Source organism: Littorina saxatilis, linkage group LG2 (assembly GCF_037325665.1).
Source record: "Littorina saxatilis isolate snail1 linkage group LG2, US_GU_Lsax_2.0, whole genome shotgun sequence".
Lineage (NCBI taxonomy): Eukaryota > Metazoa > Mollusca > Gastropoda > Littorinimorpha > Littorinidae > Littorina > Littorina saxatilis.
This window is the reverse complement of record NC_090246.1, coordinates 10,427,544-10,447,488: the sequence shown is the minus strand read 5'-3', so window position 1 is coordinate 10,447,488 and position 19,945 is coordinate 10,427,544. Positions and strand designations below refer to the sequence as shown.

The 19,945-nt window shown below is 40.0% G+C and overlaps 1 protein-coding gene across 2 annotated transcripts; it reads left to right on the top strand.

Moving 5' to 3' along the window:
* Positions 1-3,165: 3,165 nt before the first annotated feature.
* LOC138958166 (glutathione peroxidase-like) lies at positions 3,166-19,693 on the top strand. 2 transcript variants are annotated; one of them, XM_070329246.1, is made up of 5 exons: positions 3,166-3,325; positions 5,096-5,203; positions 14,356-14,487; positions 16,465-16,605; positions 18,530-19,693. In XM_070329246.1, the coding sequence occupies exons 1-5, from the start codon at positions 3,260-3,262 to the stop codon at positions 18,752-18,754; spliced, it is 672 nt and encodes a 223-aa protein (XP_070185347.1). In that variant the 5' UTR covers positions 3,166-3,259; the 3' UTR covers positions 18,755-19,693. The 2 variants fall into 2 exon arrangements, with proteins under 2 accessions (XP_070185347.1, XP_070185348.1); XM_070329247.1 differs by lacking the exon at positions 3,166-3,325 and adding an exon at positions 3,412-3,428.
* Positions 19,694-19,945: the final 252 nt, after the last annotated feature.

Sequence of the window (19,945 nt, the reverse complement as noted above, 5' to 3'; positions counted from 1 at the left end):
ACAATTGATTGTCAACTGGAATGGAAGAGCACACTTGATATGTAATTTCTCTAGAGGGAAAAACATCTTGAACTTTCATGTCAGTGTGTCCCATGCAACTCTTTTGGCAATGGTGAAATGTCAGCAATCGTGTGTCATTGGGGACAGTAGACATGACACCTGACCTGTTGTCACCGTCTCTATTATAAGAAATATAAAACTTGCTACATGATAAAGACATTCTCCCGGTGAACACACTATCATAAGCAGAACCGCAGACCAGTACAGATTTTTGAAGAGCAAAACCATTAGTTCTGCGGTGCGACAGATAGATGATTTTAATTGTATATGTGAGCGAATAGGATAAACCTTGTTGCCCTGGACTACAAAGCTGCATTTGATACAATGTTCAAAGAGTTCATTGTGCTTGCATTCAAACGATTTAATTTTGGTGCTGTTTTTGTAAAACGGGTAGTGGTCATAAAATCACACAGGCTAAAGAAGTAAGGTTTTAAAGCAGCCTGAATGCAACTGAGGTAAAAAAAAATATTAAAAAAATAAAAACAAACAAGATGGACTTAACGGGAAGACATGTGAATACAGTCAAACGTGTCTTTAACGACCACCCAAGCGACCAAATTAAAATTGTCCTTACAAACAGGTGGTCGTTCTGACAAGTGAATGAGGTAGGAAAGAACATCGTCGGGGTTTCTCTGGGGTGGTCGTAATGGGAAGGTAGTCGTTGTGAAGAGGTTCGACTGTACCTTAAAATCAGACGGACGGCCGGTGTGAAGAAACGCGACATAATTCAAGTTCATGCTTGTGAATTTGCTGGATTTGGGCTAGCGTATAAGGGTTGGGTGGAGGTAGGGGGGTTCGGCTAACTTTCAACATCGCAGATGTGATATACGTCCAGTTCCAAAGGACTCATGAAGGTATTTGACCCTTCTCAGACCCTTGCCAATGTCTGGAGCCATTGGTCTTTCCACTGCTTTACTGTCTGTCTGCCTACCCGTCTGCCTGTCTGTTTGCCTGTCTGTCTGTCTGTCTGTCTGTCTGTCTGTCTGTCTGTCTTTTCTTTCTCTTCTATGTGTTTCTTTGTGTGTGTAGTTACACAGCAGAATTAGGAAGACACATACATTCTCTTTAAACACTAATTATCTAGCCAGCCCTGAACAGGTCAGTGTGAGCGTGAAACCCAATCATCTTCTTTGTGTTTGGATGATTGCTTGTAGAAGTCATTTCCTCTTCTATTCTTGTCTTCGACAGCCCATCCTGGCATTGTCGTTTTGAAGCAAAGGCACAGACGAATGAGGTCACTGAGGTCAATATGATCACAGTTATCCAAAACAGTGTGTCAGAATCACGCGTTTCTGTCTGGTCCGAGGTGCACGAGAAGGTTACCAACCGGTTGGGAGTCAGCCGCGGTGTTGGATTCGTTGAAATTGTTATGTGTTGTAATTTCAACGAATCGGACCCCGCGCGGTTTGTTCTCATCCGTTTGGGTGTCACCCACTTTTGCTTCGTGCAATTCACCCCTGGGAACGGACACCTCCCTGCAGTGCAATTTCCTCCGACCGTGTTTAAATGTCTCTTTGCTTCCTCCAGTCGCCTTTGTTTAGATATCTCTTTGTTTCCTTTGTCGCCTTTGTTTAGATATCTCTTTGCCTCCTTCAATCGTTTGTGTTTAGACATGTCTTTCTTTTCTTTCCTGCAATCGTCTCTTTTTAGACCTAAAAAAAACAAGGGAGGTAAGCTCTAAATATAAAGACAATGTGCAGAAAGAGTAAATGAGAAATATGCGAAACCAATGTATCGGCTCCTGAAAGAAAAACAACCATTCAATTCAGCTTCATTCAACTTCACTCTTGGAATTTTGCTGTGTTTAGACTTCTACTTGTTTCCTCGAAATGTCTGTGTTTAGACTTCTACTGGTTTCCTCCAAATGTCTGTGTTTAGACTTCTACTGGTTTCCTCCAAATGTCTGTGTTTAGACTTCTACTGGTTTCCTCCAAATGTCTGTGTTTAGACTTCTACTTGTTTCTTCCAAATGTATGTGTTTAGACTTCTACTTGTTTCCTCCAAATGTCTGTGTTTAGACTTCTACTTGTTTCCTCCAAATGTATGTGTTTAGACTTCTACTTGTTTCTTCCAAATGTCTGTGTTTAGACTTCTACTTGTTTCCTCCAAATGTCTGTGTTTAGACGTCTCCGCGATGTTCCTCCAATTGTCTGTGTTAAGAATGTTCTTTGTTCCTCCAAGACGATGTTTTCAGACTGTGTTTATTGTAACCGTCTGTGTTTAAACTCTCTTTGTTTTCTCCAACCAACTGAGTTAAGACTTCTCTTTGTTTCCTCCAACAGTATATGCTTAGACTTCTTTTTTTCACCTGTGTAAACTCGACAAATGTACATGACATTAAGCGGTACAAACAGCACGTGATTGTGGTTGACCAATTTTTTTTAATGTTTTCTTCGGTTTGAATATTTTGGATGTACTTCGACTCCAAACCCCAAGTTCCCTTGTTAACGGCCGACGGCCTACAGCAAATAAACTATTCGTATTCGTATTCTCTTTCTCACTTGTCTGTTTGTTTGTTTGTTTGTTTATTCGACATTTACTTTACCTGTATATTTTTGTGATTCCTTATGAACCGTTTGTTTGTTCGTTTGTTTGCTTGTTTGCCTGTTTGTTATATTGTTTGTTTGTCTGTCTGTCTTTCTGTTCGACATTTATTTCACCTACAATTTGCATTGATTGTATATATGACATTATCTTTGCTTTTTAATTTTTCCTGTATTTTGATTCGTATTGCATTTAGCATTTTGATTTTTGTCTGTATTGTTATGGCTTTGCTTATGTTGTTGCATGTTTTATATGTCTAAGACCAGGTTATAAGACAAGGCATTGTGCCTGAAACTTTTACCATTCTACAATAAAGTTCAGTCAGTCAGTCAGTCAGTCAGTCAATCAATCAGTCAGTTTATCTCTCTCTCTCTCTCTCTCTCTCTCTCTCTCTCTCTCTCTCTCTCTCTCTCTCTCTCTCTCTCTCTCTCTCTCTCTCTCTCTATCTATCTCCTTTCCTCTCACAGGCAGAGGATTAAAACAAATACACTTTAGTCTCAGTCAGTGCACCATACAATCCCAAAATGTGACCTCCATACCTACAAGAAAACAGCGTTATCAGCATGTAAGTCGTACAAAAGCTGAGAACTGACATAGCGTGGCCAGAAGGATCGGGAGAAAGCGTCCAGGGAATCTTATCTCTATCTTCACCACCATGGGGCTTCTACAGGGCCCGCTGGTGGCCGCCTTCTGTACTCTCTTCGCCGTTGTTTATGGCCAGGTAAGAGTTTGACCACAGATAATGATCATATATTTGTTCGTTTTCGGTACACCTTATTGTCCTTGGGAATTTACCTCAAGTCTTACCCGTTGTTTATGGCCAGGTTAAAGTTTTAACGTAGATTAAAAAACAAAAATTAAAAAATCGTGTTCGGTATGTACCTTACTGTCCTAGGTAAATTATCTCAAGAAAAAGCGAGCTCACATCTCTTGGGATAGTGTGCAGCGACAGAATCGCGCTAACAATTTTGTTTTCTTATTTTTATGCATGCGTATAATCGTATTATCCTAGGGTTGAGACCAACCAATGATCACAGGCCGCCTTGGACCAGCATCTGAACCTTGGCCATTTTATCAACGTTTATTACCATTTTAGTGCACTGTATCAATAGCTGACCAATCAGGGCTGATTCTAGGCGACCCTCTAAATGTTATAACGGTCAGGCATGGACCCTTTTTATTTATCACTCTAAAATTAAGAAATACTTTTTCTAAATAGTGACACAATCTTTATGTTCAAAAATGAAACCTATTACCATGTAAAATACCGAAAAGCCAAGTGTATTGGTGGGGGTGGGTGTAGAGCCACCACCCACCTTCTGAAAATGACATGTGCTCAGGTCGCTTGAAACTTACACGGTAAAAGTTCCAAGAAATGATATGAAATTGCGTGACTCAGTTTACTTCAAATGCAGTTTTTAGTTATTTCCTTTCTGTCTAATGTTGATAATGAATCTGACCCTTTCTAGTAGACTAGAGAAAGCAAAGCAAAAGGGTTGTTGAACCTGATGTGAGAACCTGTCAGCTGTTAATATTCATGAGGTCAAGTGAGTGATTGGCTGCGATTGGCTGCATGAGGTCATGTGCATACGGCCACACCAACCTCGGTTCACTCCCGTCCCCATTGGCTGTCCATAGAGTTTCGGAATCAGTTGGAATTTAATTTTGGTCGAAAGAAACTGCATGGAAATAAATCTATTATTTCTAATATGCTGAATGTAAGCAAATGATAACATACATGTCTCGTAAATGATATTCAAATTCGCCTATCGGCTCAATTGGATATTGCATTTCCTCAACATGTCTGTTATCATTTGCTGACAGTCAGCAAATTAGAAATTACTAATAGTACTGTTGTATACCTACAAGTCATTCAGAACTAGTCATATGTTAAAACGAAGAGAAAATACAACAGCAACTAGCTTCGGTACATTCTTTATCACATTTTCGTCCGACAGACGCTGACTTCATCAGAATGATGGCACGTGATGCACAGAGTATTGTTATGATTGATAATACGTTAATCATAACAATACGCTAAGATGGGCGCAGTGGCCCAGTGGATAAGACATCGGCTTCCTAATCGCAAGGTCGTGAGTTCAAATCCCGGCCGCGGCCGCCTGGTGGGTTAAGGGTGGAGATTTGTCCGATCTCCCAGGTCAACTTGTGTGCAGACCTGCTAGTGCCTTAACCCCCTTCGTGTGTACACGCAAGCACAAGACCAAGTGCGCACGGAAAAGATCCTATAATCTATGTCAGACTTCGGTGGGTTACAGAAACACGATAATACCCAGCATGCTTCCCCCGAAAGCGGCGTATGGCTGCCTGAATGTCGGGGTAAAAACGGTCATACACGTAAAAACCCACTCGTGCAAAAGCATGAGTGAACGTGGGAGTTTCAGCCCATGAACTCAGAGGAAGAAGAAGAAGATAACAGTACGCTGTACATTATCTAGTCATATGTCATCATATTGTACTGTTGTGTTTGCAGATCCAGCCATGCTCGCAGCCTGCCTCGGACAACGCCAACATCTACGACTTCACCATGCTTGACATTACCAAAACAAAGAACATCTCGCTCAGTGACTACCGCGGAAAGGTACGCACAGCTTCCTTTACGGTTGACTTAATGGGGCTTAACGTCCTCTTAGACCAGTTGGTCTATATTTGTTTGTTTGTTTGCTTAACGCCCAGCCGACCACGAAGGGCCATAATATCAGGGCGGTGCTGCTTTGACATTTAACTTGCGCCACACACAAGACAGAAGTCGCAGCACAGGCTTCATGTCTCACCCAGTCACATTATTCTGACACCGGACCAACCAGTCCTAGCACTAGCCCCATAATGCCAGACGCCAGGCGGAGCAGCCACTAGATTGCCAATTTTAAAGTCTTAGGTATGACCCGGCCGGGGTTCGAACCCACGACCTCCCGATCACGGGGCGGACGCCTTACCACTAGGCCAACCGTGCCGTTTGTTGGCCTATATATTGGGACAGGTTTTGAAATGGGACCGTCATTTCACTTGAAAATAACAACAACCTCCAGCCTGGTGTTTTTCGTTGCAGATTGCATTTTGTTTTAATGGTTTTTTTCTCCCCCTGGCCTTTTGTTTCTGTATTAGTGGTGTACCTGACGCCTATGTCAACTGTCGAGATTGATTTTGCACCCCCCCAAAAAAGAACAAGAAAAAAAGTATCTACACAGGAAGCAATCGAGTGGGTGATATCTGGTATCTTTCGAAGAAGACGGATGCTCTTCTCCCATGAAAAACAACAGCACAAACAAACAAAGACCAAAGAAAAACAACCAAAACAAAAATAAAACTCTGGACAGAATCTTCGGTGGCGGTTGATATGATCCATCACATTGGAAGAAAAACAAGTCGCTTAAGGCGAAATAACAACATTTAGTCAAGCTGTCGAACTCACAGAATGAAACTGAACGCACTGCTTTTTTCACCAAGACCACATACTCGTAAGTTTCGTCAGTCCACCGCTCGTGGCAGAGGTAGTGAAATCGACAAGCCATGCAGAATAGTGCGGTAGTGGTCGCGCTGAGCAGGATAACACGCTTTTCTGTATGTCTAGTCTTTTTAGCTTACTGAGTTTGTTTTTAATCCAAACATATCATATCAATATGTTTTTGGAATCAGGGACTGACAAGGAATAAGATGAAATCGATTTCGGAAAATTAATTTTAATCATAATTTTCATATTTTTTATTTTCAGAGCTTGTTTGTAATCCAAATATAACGTATATGTTTTTGGAATCAGAAAATGATGAAAAATAAGATGAAATTATTTTTGGATCGTTTAATAAAAACATTATTTTAATTACAAGTTTCCGATTTTTAATGACCAAACTCATTCATTAGTTTTTAAGCCACCAAGCTGAAATGCAATAACAAAGTCCGGCCTTTGTCGAAGATTGCTTTGCCAAAATGTCAATCAATTTGATTGAAAAATGAGGGTGTGACAGTGCCGCCTCAAGTTTTACAAAAAGCCGGATATGACGTCATCAAAGGTATTTATAAAAAAAAAAGACAAAAACGTCCGGGGATATCATTCCTAGGAACTCTCATGTCAAATTTCATAAGATCGGTCCAGTAGTTTAGTCTGAATCGCTCTACACACACACGCGCACAGACACACATACACCACGACCCTCGTCTCGATTCCCCCTCTATGTTAAAACATTTAGTCAAAAGAAGAAGACCAAGAACAAGTCGCGAAAGGCGAAATTACTACATTTAGCCAAGCTGTCGAACTCACGGGATGAAACTAAACGCATTTTATTTTTTCACCAAGACAAAACAGCTTCGTCAATCCCCGCGTGAAGGAAATCGCTCACCTCCCACGTGCAAAACGTGGTGATATTGACACGCCAGATTAGCGCGGTAGCGTATTGTGCTAAGCAGGAAAGCGCGCTTTTCTGCATTCTTGTTAACTTTCTGAGCTTGTTTTGAATACAACCTATCATATCTCTATGTTTTTGGAATCAGGAAATGATAAAGAATAAGATGAAATCATTTTGGATCCATTTCTTAAATTTTAATTGTAAAACTAATTAATCTATTTTCGTTAATTGTGATTACATTTTAAGAGTAATCATGACATATGTATATAATTTTAGATTCAGAATGTGATGAAAAATATGATGCAATTTTTAAATCTGTTTGCGAAAAATCGATTTTAATGACAACTTTAATGAACAAACTCATTAATTAATTTTTAAGCCTCCAAGCTGAAATGCAATACCAAAGTCCGAGCTTTGTCGAAGATTACTTGACCAAAATTTTAACCAATTTGGTTGAAAAATGAGAGCGTGACAGTGCCGCCTCAAGTTTCACAAAAAGCCGGATATGACGTCATCAAAGACATTTATAAAAAAAATGAAAAAAATATCTGGAGATACTTTACTCAGGATCCCTCATGTCAAGTTTCATGTAGATCGGTCTGGTAGTTTTCTCTGAATCGCTCTACACACACACACACACACACACACACACACACACACACACACACACACACACACACACACACACACACACACACACACATACACCACGACCCTCGTCTCGATTCCCCCCTCTACGTTAAAACATTTAGGCAAAACTTGCCTAAATGTAAAAAGCAGATTCGAGAGGACGATGATTGTAATCTTGATGACAATTAAGGTGGAAAGAGAAACAAGTCGCGTAAGGCGAAAATACAACATTTAGTCAAGTAGCTGTCGAACTCACAGAATGAAACTGAACGCAATGCAACGCAGCAAGACCGTATACTCGTAGCGTCGTCAGTCCACCGCTCATGGCAAAGGCAGTGAAATTGACAAGAAGAGCGGGGTAGTAGTTGCGCTGAGAAGGATAGCACGCTTTTCTGTACATCTCTTTGTTTTAACTTTCTGAGCGTGTTTTCAATCCAAACATATCATATCTATATGTTTTTGGAATCAGGAACCGACAAGGAATAAGATGAAAGTGTTTTTAAATTGATTTCGAAAATTTAATTTTGATCATAATTTTTACATTTTTAATTTTCAGACCTTGTTTTTAATCCAAATATAACATATTTATATGTTTTTGGAATCAGAAAATGATGGAGAATAAGATGAACGTAAATTTGGATCGTTTTATAATTTTTTTTTACAATTTTCACAGTTTTAATGACCAAAGTTATTAATTAATTTGTAAGCCACCAAGCTGAAATGCAATACCGAAGTCTGGGCTTCGTCGGAGATTACTTGACCAAAATTTCAACCAATTTGGTTGAAAAATGAGAGCGTGACAGTGCCGCCTCAACTTTCACGAAAAGCCGGATATGACGTCATCAAAGACATTTTTTTTATTTTCAGAGCTTGTTTGTAATCCAAATATAACATATGTATATGTTTTTGGAATCAGAAAATGACGAAGAATAAGATGAAATTGTTTTTGGATCGTTTAATAAAAAAATAATTTTAATTTCAAGTTTCCGATTTTTAATGACCAAACTCACTCATTAGTTTTTAAGCCACCAAGCTGAAATGCAATACCAAATCCCGGCCTTTGTCGAAGATTGCTTTGCCAAAATTTCAATCAATTTAATGGAAAAATGAGGGTGTGACAGTGCCGCCTCAACTTTTACAAAAAGCCGGATATGACGTCATCAAAGGTATTTATCGAAAAAATGAAAAAAACGTCCGGGGATATCATACCCAGGAACTCTCATGTCAAATTTCATAAAGATCGGCCCAGTAGTTTAGTCTGAATCACTCTACACACACACACACACACACACACACAGACAGACAGACAGACACACACACACACACACACACACACATACACCACGACCCTCGTCTCGATTCCTCCCTCTATAAGACATAAGACATAAGACTTTATTTCAACCATGTGCAGTACACTAGGGACATGTTTTGGCCAGAGTACAATCAATCAATCCATACACGCCCTTCCAAACATCGCTTGCAATCTCAGTCACACACACGCTCACGCACGCCCGCATACATTCATGTTAAAACTTGACTAAATGTAAAAATGATGAGCGCGGTGGGTTCTTTTCCAGGACCTATATATATATGTTACAGTAAATTCTCAAAACCAGAAAATTTGCGAAATCCCTGAAAATTTCAGTAAATTTGTGAATTTTCTGTTTCACTCAGGGATTTTACAAATTTCCTAAAAATTCTAGGAAATTTGCGAATTTCCTGATTTCAAGGGGCAGGAAATTCGCAAATTTACTAAAACACATTTGAAAGGAAACAAATGCTTTGTTGGTTGCTTGTGAACCATTTAATGATTCTGGTTTCCTTATATTAATGCAAGTTAAACACTCATATTTCCCTCTCTCTCTTATAATGTCATGTTTCCTAAAATGTTTAACATAAAATCGGAACGAGTACATTAAAAGATACATTGTGACACTCACATGTCTCTCCTATACTGTCATGTTTCATAGAATTGTTAACATAAAATCTAAAGGAGTACATTACAAGGTACATTATGACACTCATCTCTCTCTCTCCTTTTCTCTGTGTGTCTCTTATACTGTCATTTTTGCTTGAAAATATTAATATACTATTATGACTTATGATAAAAGCAAAACACACAGGGCATGTACAGCACAGACATATGGCATGTAATATAAGCATTCGCTTGAGTTCATGTCCCTATTATTTCTCGTTTTATTATTGTCTCATGTTTAATTGAATAAAACCGTGTTTAAACCAGGTCATAAAATTATGGCAATGAAAAGACGCTTAAAAATGTCTTCATGGTGCGTCTTATTTATTGGTGCAGGATTGGCTGCTGTGACATCTTGAGTTGCACATTGCTTGTGCTTTGTAGCACTTGCATCGATTTGTTTTACATTTTTTTTCGACTCTGCACAGCTGCATTTCACAAAACCTTGCCCGCCTGATGCTGACTGTTATATCACGGCTGACCGCAACGACACAGCCTTGTCAAGAGAGACATCTTCTTCGCTTATGAGCGCACTTGATGACGTCGAAAGTTTCCTCGATGGTGACATAGTAGACAGGTCTTTTTTATCAGAACAACTACTCCTCTTCTTAATGAGCTTTTCAACATGACCACACTGTTTTGTTTTCCTCACGTTGTCTGAACAGTTCTGTGGTGAACTTCAGTTCAACATCTGCATTGCCTGCCATCCTGTTGGGCTGCCTATCAGCAATATGAACCAAACGCGGACTGAACTGCAAAGGCTTGGTAGTTCAGGTGTGAGCTGTTTTTACATGAGTTTTCGTGACCCCAACACCACAAACTTCTTATGATTTCTTTTCACTTTCCATTCATGTGGCTGGCGTGGCGGGTTGGTAGTGTGTCGGACCCAAAACCTGAAGATGTTCAGTTCAAATCATGCTCAAATCAACTGTTTTTCCTTCCAACAGCAAATCTATCAAAATCACAAATGTGAAATAAAGAAAACGGACTCTGTTTTTTTTTAAGAATTTTACAAATTTACTGAAACGTTTTTCACTGTTTAGTAAATTTGTGAAAAAAATGGCATGCTCATTTCAGGAAATTCGCAAATTTCCTAGAATTTTTAGGAAATTTGTGAAATCCCTGAGTGAAACAGGAAATTCACAAATTTACTTAAATGTTCAGGGATTTCGCAAATGTCCTAGTTTCGAGAATTTACTGTGACATATATATGACATTAAACCTGCCCCCCAGTTTCGTTTTCAAGGGGAGCAAGCAAGAAAGAAAAAGTTGAACTTCTCGAAGAGGTGTTCTTTTTCAGGAACACCTGGAAATTGCAAGACTGTGCATCCTTTCATATGTGAAGGGAGGGCTGGCAATTTTTTTTTTTTTTTTTTTTTTTGTGGGGGGGGGGCTTACGTAGAAGAATAGGGAGATTATTCCAGAAAATGGTGATATATTGTCTTCATGTAATTTAAGACAGGGTGAGCAGCGTGCCAAGGGAGAGTTCGGTTTCAGTTGGAGAATAGGTCAGATAAGGGAGTTTCTTTTTCCTTTTCTTTTACTTTTTGTGATATCAAACTTGTCCAAACTCTTTCGCCGACTTCTTATAATTCTTCTTTCCATTGCCCAAACAAAATAAAATATGATTCTCATTTTCCGCAAATACCTTTGTACCTCCTCGCCTTTTCCAACTTCACTTTTTACGAGACAAAAATCTCGCTGAAATAACAAAAAATCTCAAAAAGAAAGAGCTGCTGACGAGCAACACAATACCCGTGATCACCAAAAAACTGCTGGCGCCGACATTTTTACACCTTTGAATTTATTTTTTTGATAAATATAACTCCGCAAGTACAGATGTATTTGCGTGCGTCCGTTCGTGAATGCGTGCGTGTGTGTTTCGAATTGATATGTGACCCTCCACCAGGGAATGAGTCGCATGTCACCTTTGCATGATTTTCATATTTTTACATTTTCCTTAAAGAGATTTTTATGCTCTATCCAGTGGTGAAACCCGTTTTAAAAAAGAGCAAAAACTGTTTGAGTTATAAGCCTGTGACTAAGGTGACCCTCATACTGTTACCAGACACTCCCCGGACTTATGTTAAGCCTAGCGCAGAACCGCGCGAGGTGACATGCGACTCATTTCGTGGTGGAGGGTCACATATTTGCAATGCGCCTTTAAAGTGGACAAACAAGACGCACGACAGATACAACAATGTTGCTGTGATTTATCTTACAATGTCCCCCAAGAAGGTCGTAGTAATTAGCACGAAAATAAGCGACCATCTGGGGGACATTCTAAGATAAGTCGCAGCAACACTTTTTTACTTTTTTTTCTGTCTTGTCTTGTTTTTCCACATTGTAGGCCGTTAGGTCGAGTTTTTTCTGAACGCGTTGCTTTGTCCTGAATTAAACGTTTCAACAATGTGACCTTTCTTGTTTTTACATTTAGTCAAGTTTTGACTAAATGTTTTAACATAGAGGGGGAATCGAGAGGAGGTTCGTGGTATGTGTGTGTGTGTGTGTGTGTGTGTGTGTGTGTGTGTGTGTGTGTGTGTGTGTGTGTGTGTGTGTGTGTGTGTGTGTGTGTGTGTGTGTGTGTGTGTGTGTGTGTGTGTAGATCAGTTCCGAGAAAACTTCTTGACCGATCTTCATGAAACTTCTCATGATAGTTCCTGGGTATGATATCCCCGGATTAGTTTTTATTTTTTCCGATAAATGTCTTTGATGACGTCCTATCCAGCATTTAGTGAAACTTGAGGCGGCACTGTCACGCCCTCATTTTTAAACCAAATTGGTTGAAATTTTGGTCAAGTAATCTTCGACGAAGCCGGGACTTTGGTATTGCCTTTCAGCGTCGAGGCTTAAAAGTTAATTAATGAGTTTGCTCATTAAAGTTGTCATTAAAATGAAATTGCCGCAAACCGATTTAAAGTTGACTGCATCGTATTCTTCATCAAATTCTGAATCTGAAAATATATACATATGTTATGTTTACTCTTAAAATTTGATCACAATTAACGAAAATAGGTTAATTAGTACTACGATTAAAATGTAAGAAATCGATCCAAAAATGGTTTCATCTTATTCTTTATCCTTTCCTGATTCCAAAATCATATACATATACAATGTTTTATTCAAAACAAGCTCAGAAAGTTACAAAGAATACAGATAAGAGCGCTTTCCTGCTTACCGCAGTGCGCGTTTGCGCTATTCTGCCCCGTCAATTTCACTTCGTGTTGCACGGGAAAAACTGCCGCGGGGATTGACGAAGCATTGTATTGTCTCGGTAAAAAAAAACATGCAGTGCGTTCATTTTGAATCTGTGATTTCAACAGCTTGACTAAATGTAGTAATTTCGCCTTTCGCGACTTGTTTATTCTTGAATTTGGAAGGTTAGCAGTTTATCTGTTTTGGGATCTTATCTTAAATAGCGTGGCTTTATTCATGAAACTGTGCAGGTAGTTTTGGTGGTGAACGTCTACTGAGCGTTAACCATCAAGCTGCCATTGGATTGGACTGGATTGGATTGGATTAGATAAGATTTAGCCTACAGTCCAGTGAGGTTACCCTCATGGAAATTCGGGCTGCTTTCTCCCCGGGGAAAGCGAGCTGCCATACATAAGGCGCTACCCATATTTTTTTTTTCCTGCATGCGTGTATTCATGTTTCCTGAGACTTAATGCCGTGTGAGATGGAATTTTTTTTACTTTATTCCAAGTCCCACGGGTATTTGATGGACATGTTTATCTATGCCTATACAATTTTGCCAGGAAAGACCCTTTTGTCAATCGTGGGATCTTTAACGTGCACACCCCAATGTAGTGTACACGAAGGGACCTCGGTTTTTCGTCTCATCCGAAAGACTAGCACTTGAACCCACCACCTAGGTTGAATGAATGCACTACTGTTTACTGCACATAACCCAGAACATTGACTAACATATAATAATGAACTTAAGTTCGTTGACTTTCTTATATTATGTGTGCTTGTTTATGTACTGTGTGGGTAGTACTGGTGATTATAATGTAGCTATACCTACTGAGGGTTAGCCATGCAATACCATTGTATGAATGCATTGCATAACCCAGAAAATCGACCAACTTATGTTATAAGTTGTGTTTATTCATGTACCGTGCAGGTAGTACTTGTGCTAAACGTAACCACCTACTGAAAGTTAACAACCATGACATGAATGCACCACATGCCTACAATATGTCTACTGTGCATAATTTTAACTAACAAACCTGTATAATAAACAACTTAGGTTTGGTGGCTAACTTACATAATGTGTGTTTATTTCTGTACTATGCAGGTAGTACTGGTGGTTAATGTAGCCATCTACTGAGGGTTAACAACCATGACATGAATGCACTACATGCTAACTGTTTATTGTGCATAATACTAACCAACAAACTTTAATAATAAACAACTTAAGTTAGTTGACTTATGTAATTTGTGTTGTGTATGTACTGTGCAGGTAGTACTGGTGGTTAACGTAGCCACATACTGAGGTTTCACCCCGCACTACATTGGCATGAATGCACTACAGTCCAACTATGTACTGTGTATAATTTTGACACACTTTTATAATAAACAACTTAAGTTAGTTGGCTAACTTATATAATGTGTGTTTATTTCTGTACTGTGCAGGTAATACTGGTGGTTAACGTAGCCACATACTGAGGGTTATACCCATGCAATATCATGGCATGAATATAGTACAGGCCACCCGTTTACTGTGCATAACCCAGAAAATTGACTCACTTATATACAACGTGTGTTTGTTTATTTACTGTGCAGGTAGTATTGGTGGTTAACGTAGCCACCTACTGAGGGTTCACCCCGCACTACATTGGCATGAATGCACTCAACGCCAATTTCAGTAGTCAGGGTCTCGTCATTCTGGGTTTCCCCTGTAACCAGTTCCACTACGTGAGTAATAATTGTGGTAGTTTCTTTTTTTTCTTCTTTTTTTTCATCTTATAATTTCTCGATCCTAATTCACAATTCAACTTTTCATTCAAATCAACGGGTTTACCGTATTTATACTTACTAACACATTTTTGAGATTAAAAAAATGTGATTTATCGTCTTAACTATAAAACTTTCCGCTTCTGAAAAATATCCAAATAATACATGTTCTGTTAAACAAATGTGCTTTCCCTGTATTAATAAATATAACACTGCTGACATTATCACAAAACAATTTCAATTTTTTACATTTCCCAAAACAAAGTTCAATATAATCAATATATTTTCATAAACTGCATACATTATTTTCCTTTATCTATTTAATGTTGGTTGAATTTATATAGCGTTACATTTATCATTGCAGCAGTTTTAACCTTTCTTTGTCGGTACGTTTACTAGCCAGAACCCAATGTTTATTATCAATACAAATATAAGTAATTGTGGTAGTGTTTGTAGCAGTGGGAGTAGTAGTCGTCACGCTCATTAGATAATTGCCTATGTCATTTTTTGATGTTTTGAGAAAAACGCAAACAACTTTCTTTGGTTTCTGAACAATCTGACTATCTCATTAATTTTAGTTATACGTTGCAAACTGCCTATCTCGAGCGGTGACAGCTGGATAAACGTGAGATAAATAGCTGACAGCAACATTTTCAATCAGCAAAACTGCTTTACAACCCACAAAGAGCTTTTGCATACTTTCACATTCTCAAAACAAGTCTTCCTGTATCATAAAGAAAAAGTGCCTAACTCAAGAAACGAGATCGGCAGTTTTGCTTACCGTGGCAATGGTTTCGGATGGTCTGAGAGTTTGTACTCTCTAACACATGATAGATACCCTTCCTGTAGTTTCACTACAAAAATGCCTAACACTGAGATATGTAGTTTTTTACGACCGTGACGTAGTGTTGGTGGTATGACTCATTTGAGACCCTCTGGATCTTGAATGTCCTCCTTTACTTCAAAAACTGTGATGTTTTTGCTCTTTATTCCTCTCAAAATCGATTTTGTGAGTAAAATAATTTTTGCGGCTTGAATGCCAATCATTTCTTCGTAATGACTACTAACATTGATTGTACTTAATTGTTCCCCTTTATTTCATAAACTGCATTGGCAGGGGTAGTAGTGGTGGTGGTATATAGCTCACCTAAGACCCTCTGGAACTTCAATGTTCCCCTTCATTTCAAAAACTGGACTCCAAGTGTAAAGACGAACGACAGGAAGAAGATTTCAAAAACTGTGAATGTTTTTCCTCTGTATTCCTCTTATAATTGATTTAAGTCAGTCTGACCGCTATGATTTTGCGCGTGAAATATGTTTTGGGGCTTTGATGTTAACTTTTTTTCATAAATACTTCTACCAAAGTCACATTTGCACTACTCGGCAAGGCCTCAAAGTCAGCTATATCACTTTTTGTATAAGGAAATTCCTTCCGAACGCATATTTTACACGTGCAAACGACGGGCGTACACTTAATTTCAAAATACGAAAAACCAAGTCAAAGTCGCTCAGTAGAAGAGCGTCGGACATTGGTTCATAACATGGGCCGCTACTCTCATACTTTGCACGGTCAGTCGCGCTCTTTCGCATAAAGTAGATTTCAATTCAGAAGGAAAACAAACCCGAACTCATGGATTTTACATTGATTTGTGTGTGTTAAAACGTGTAATGTTTGTCCAAATGCGTTATGTATGTGTTGACTACTGCAGAGAAGTAAATTATTTACATTTGAGGGTTCGGAACTTTTCAATCGCTAAAAAGTAGTTCTAAAAAAACTGTGACTACTGCCTCACGAGCTATCGAGGATTCAATATGGTTGCTAAGTGATTATCGCTCGGTTGCTATGTGTATATCGCGAATAAACCCACCATCTAGTTAACAGATGGAAATAAGCTGAGGGGTAGAATAAACACGTGATATCTGTCATGTTGTGTGCAGCAAGAACCAGGTACAGAGGCAGAGATCCTACATGGCGTGAAATATGTGCGTCCTGGAAATGGGTTCGTTCCCAACTTCCAGATGTTCGCCAAGATTGACGTCAACGGTGCCACTGAGCACCCCTTGTACTCCTATCTCAAGGTGTGTGTGTGTGTGTGTGTGTGTGTGTGTGTGTGTGTGTGTGTGTGTGTATGTGTATGTGTGTGTGTGTGTGTATGTGTGTATGTGTGTGTGTGTGTGTGTTGTGTGCGTGTGCATTTGTGTGTGTGTGTGTGTGTGTGTTTGTGTGTGTGTGAGTGGGGTATGTAGATGTGTGAGTGGTATGTGTGTGTGTATGGGGGGTGAGGGGATGGGGGGTATGTCAATGTGTGAGTGGTGTGTGTGTGTGTGTGTATTTGTGTGTATGTGTGTATGTGTGTGTGTATGTGTGTGCGTGTGTGTGTGTGTGTGTGTGTAAATGGGGTATGTGGATGTGTGAGTTGTTTGGTTTCACATGTGTGTGTGTGTGTGTGTGTGTGTGTGTGTGTGTGTGTGTGTGTGTGTGTGTGTGTGTGTGTGTGTGTGTGTGTGTACGAATTTGCGTGTGTCAAAGTGTGTTTTCCTATTTCTCTGTGTGTTCAAATATTGATGTTGATGAGAAGAGAGGAAGAGAACGGGGGGGGGGAGAAAGAGAGAGAGGGGGAAGAGTGAAAGACAGACAGACAGACAGACAGACAGACAGACAGACAGACAGACAGACATAGATTTGTTGCGTGCCAACCCCTGGAGGATCTGTCGTTCCGTTCTGTTTTTATTTTACACGTGTTATGTTTCACGATTTTTCCTCCGAAAACGGCGTATGGCTGCCTAAATGGCGGGGTAAAAAACGGTCATACACGTACAATTCCACTCGTGCAAAAAACACGAGTGTACGTGGGAGTTTCAGCCCACGAACGCAGAAGAAGAAGAAGAAGTTACACGATTTATGTTCGGCTGAGATTCAGAATGAACCCGTCAGAACACAAAACTCTCTGATTCATTTTCGCTTGTTAGTTGATTTAGAATTTTTATCCGCGCGCATTTCAGCGTAAGTGTTTGTGTATGTGGGCGGTGGGTCACCCTTTGGTTGTGAGACAGCCTTCGGGAAATGTGAGTATTAGTCGTACAGTACACTTTCGAATTATGTGCTGAACCGTGTCGGCGGGTTAAAATTTACTTTTTAAATGTTGAACTTTTGGTGCTGTTTTGCTCACCACTCTGTGTCCGTCTTAGAGGTTCTGTAAATGTATACGCAACTTCTGGACAACTAAACCTGGACGCCTGAAGTTTTCAAACAAAGAAGGATAGTAATTATCTGTTTTAATTACTCAACATTCTTTGTTCTAAATGTAGTCTGTGATTGAAAAAAAACTCATTTTGACCAACAAAAATCAAATACATTTGTTTTTTGTGGATACAAATCTTGTACAAAGAATACAATGTATTACTATCTCTACGACAAGCACTAACTTGCGATGTTCTAGATCGAATAAATGTTCGCGCGCACGAGCGGCCTTGCAAGAGAAGATGAATAAAACGTAAGGTACTTAACAGGCACCCCTGCTGTACACGACTGAAACCAATATTTTACGAAAGCTGTATGTCTCTACTTTCGAATGGGACTAATCGTAAAAGTGGCCCCGAGCAGCCGCTGTCCGCAGTGTGTGTGTGTGTGTGTGTGTGTGTGTGTGTATGTGTGTGTGTGTATGTGTGTGTGTGTTGGTGTGTGTGTGTATGTATGTGTGCGTGCGTGTGTGTGGTTGTGTGTGCATGCGTGTGTGTGTGCGCGTGCGTGTGTCTGTGGTTGCGTGCGTGTGCATGCATGCGTGCGTGTGTGTGTGTTCCTGAGTGTGTGTTAGTGCGTGCGTGTTCCTGAGTGTGTGTTAGTGCGTGCGTGTTCCTGAGTGTGTGCGTGCGTGCGTACGCACGTGTCTACGCTCGGGTGTGTGAGTTTATTTCTAACCTGACCTAAATCCTTTAAAGCACAGTCCTTGTCGCATACCTCAAGCGGTATAAAAATAACACAGAACAATGATTCCACTTTCAGAAAAATTGCCCTGCTACGACGACGTCGTTCACGCCGGCGGTGTTGATGTACACCCCCATCAAGAGCAACGACGTGGCGTGGAACTGGGAGACCTTCCTGGTGGACAAGAGCGGGAAGGTGGTGTACAGAGCCGGACCCCCTCTGGAGCCAGTCCTGTGGACTGCCGCCGTGTCGGAGCAGATCGCCCGTGTCATCAAAGACACCGATCCCGTCGTTGGAAAATAAGACTGAAACTGTGTCTTTTTTGTCGTTTAGTTTTTGTTTTTTTCAAATTGTGTTTGCCTTTTTTTCTTATACATTTATTTGAATTTGTTTTTTAACTTTTAATTTCTTTTATGTATGTCTTTTATTTTTTTGTATTTTTTTTATGAATTTGTTGTTGATGCGCTTTCGTGGATTCGTTTAGTTTTAGTGCGGTGGGAAACGTTAGTGATGGAATTACTGTTTTGGTGGTAAATAGGAGGGTATGGGGAGGTTCAATAGGCTAGTTGTGTGTGTGTGCGTGTATATAATGTGTGTGTGTGTGTGTGTGTGTGTGTGTGTGTGTGGGGGTGTGTGTGGGTGTGTGTGTGTGTGTGTGAGTGTGTGTCTGAGAAAAGTCGAAGATAGATGGCCTTTTTCTACACTTCAATTAGGTGGGGGTTTTCTTGGACACACGTGAGTGTGATGTATGGGATCGAACTTTTGGTCTATGAATAAGGCCATGTGCGTGACGAAACCTCGCCACCTACGGCGTGTTGTTTTTGTCTGTACTGATGCAGTACAAAAGACAGACTTCTCTTGTGTAGACTGACTAGTGTAGATTATACCCTGAAGTAAAATGTACGACCGTTAACTATTTCTGTCTGGGAGAACTGTTACCCTCAGTCCCCAACCCACGTGTTCTATTTTTTCGTTCCTCTTTTGATTTCTATGGCTGAGGCTTCTCATGGTCTGTTGGTTTGTTCAGACGCTCCAAATCTCATTTTTGTGGAGAATGTATGACGCACGAGCCTAAAACAGCAATGCTGATGGCTAGTGCTGACGTGTTGCTGACGTCACGGACTCTTGTGCATTCTGTCCGTGGTGGATGTGACGTTTCTCGCAGAAAATGGCAGGAGGAGAATCTGTTGGAATGTGAAGTTTAAATGAGAAGACCAAATTAAATCTGTTTCTTGAAAGAAATTCTGCATTTTCGTCGTTGGTCTGTGTTTGGTTGGTTTGAGTTGCGGTCTGTGTGAGAGAGTGTGTGTGTGTGTGTGTGTGTGTGTGTGTGTGTGTGTGTGTGTGTGTGTGTGTGTGTGTGTGTGTGTGTGTGTGTGTGTGTGTGTGTGTGTGTGTGTGTCTGTGCGTCTGTATCTGTGTATGTGTTTAAATTCGTATGTGCATACCCGCATGTGTCTGTTTTACGTATGTACCTACATTTTGCAAACGTTC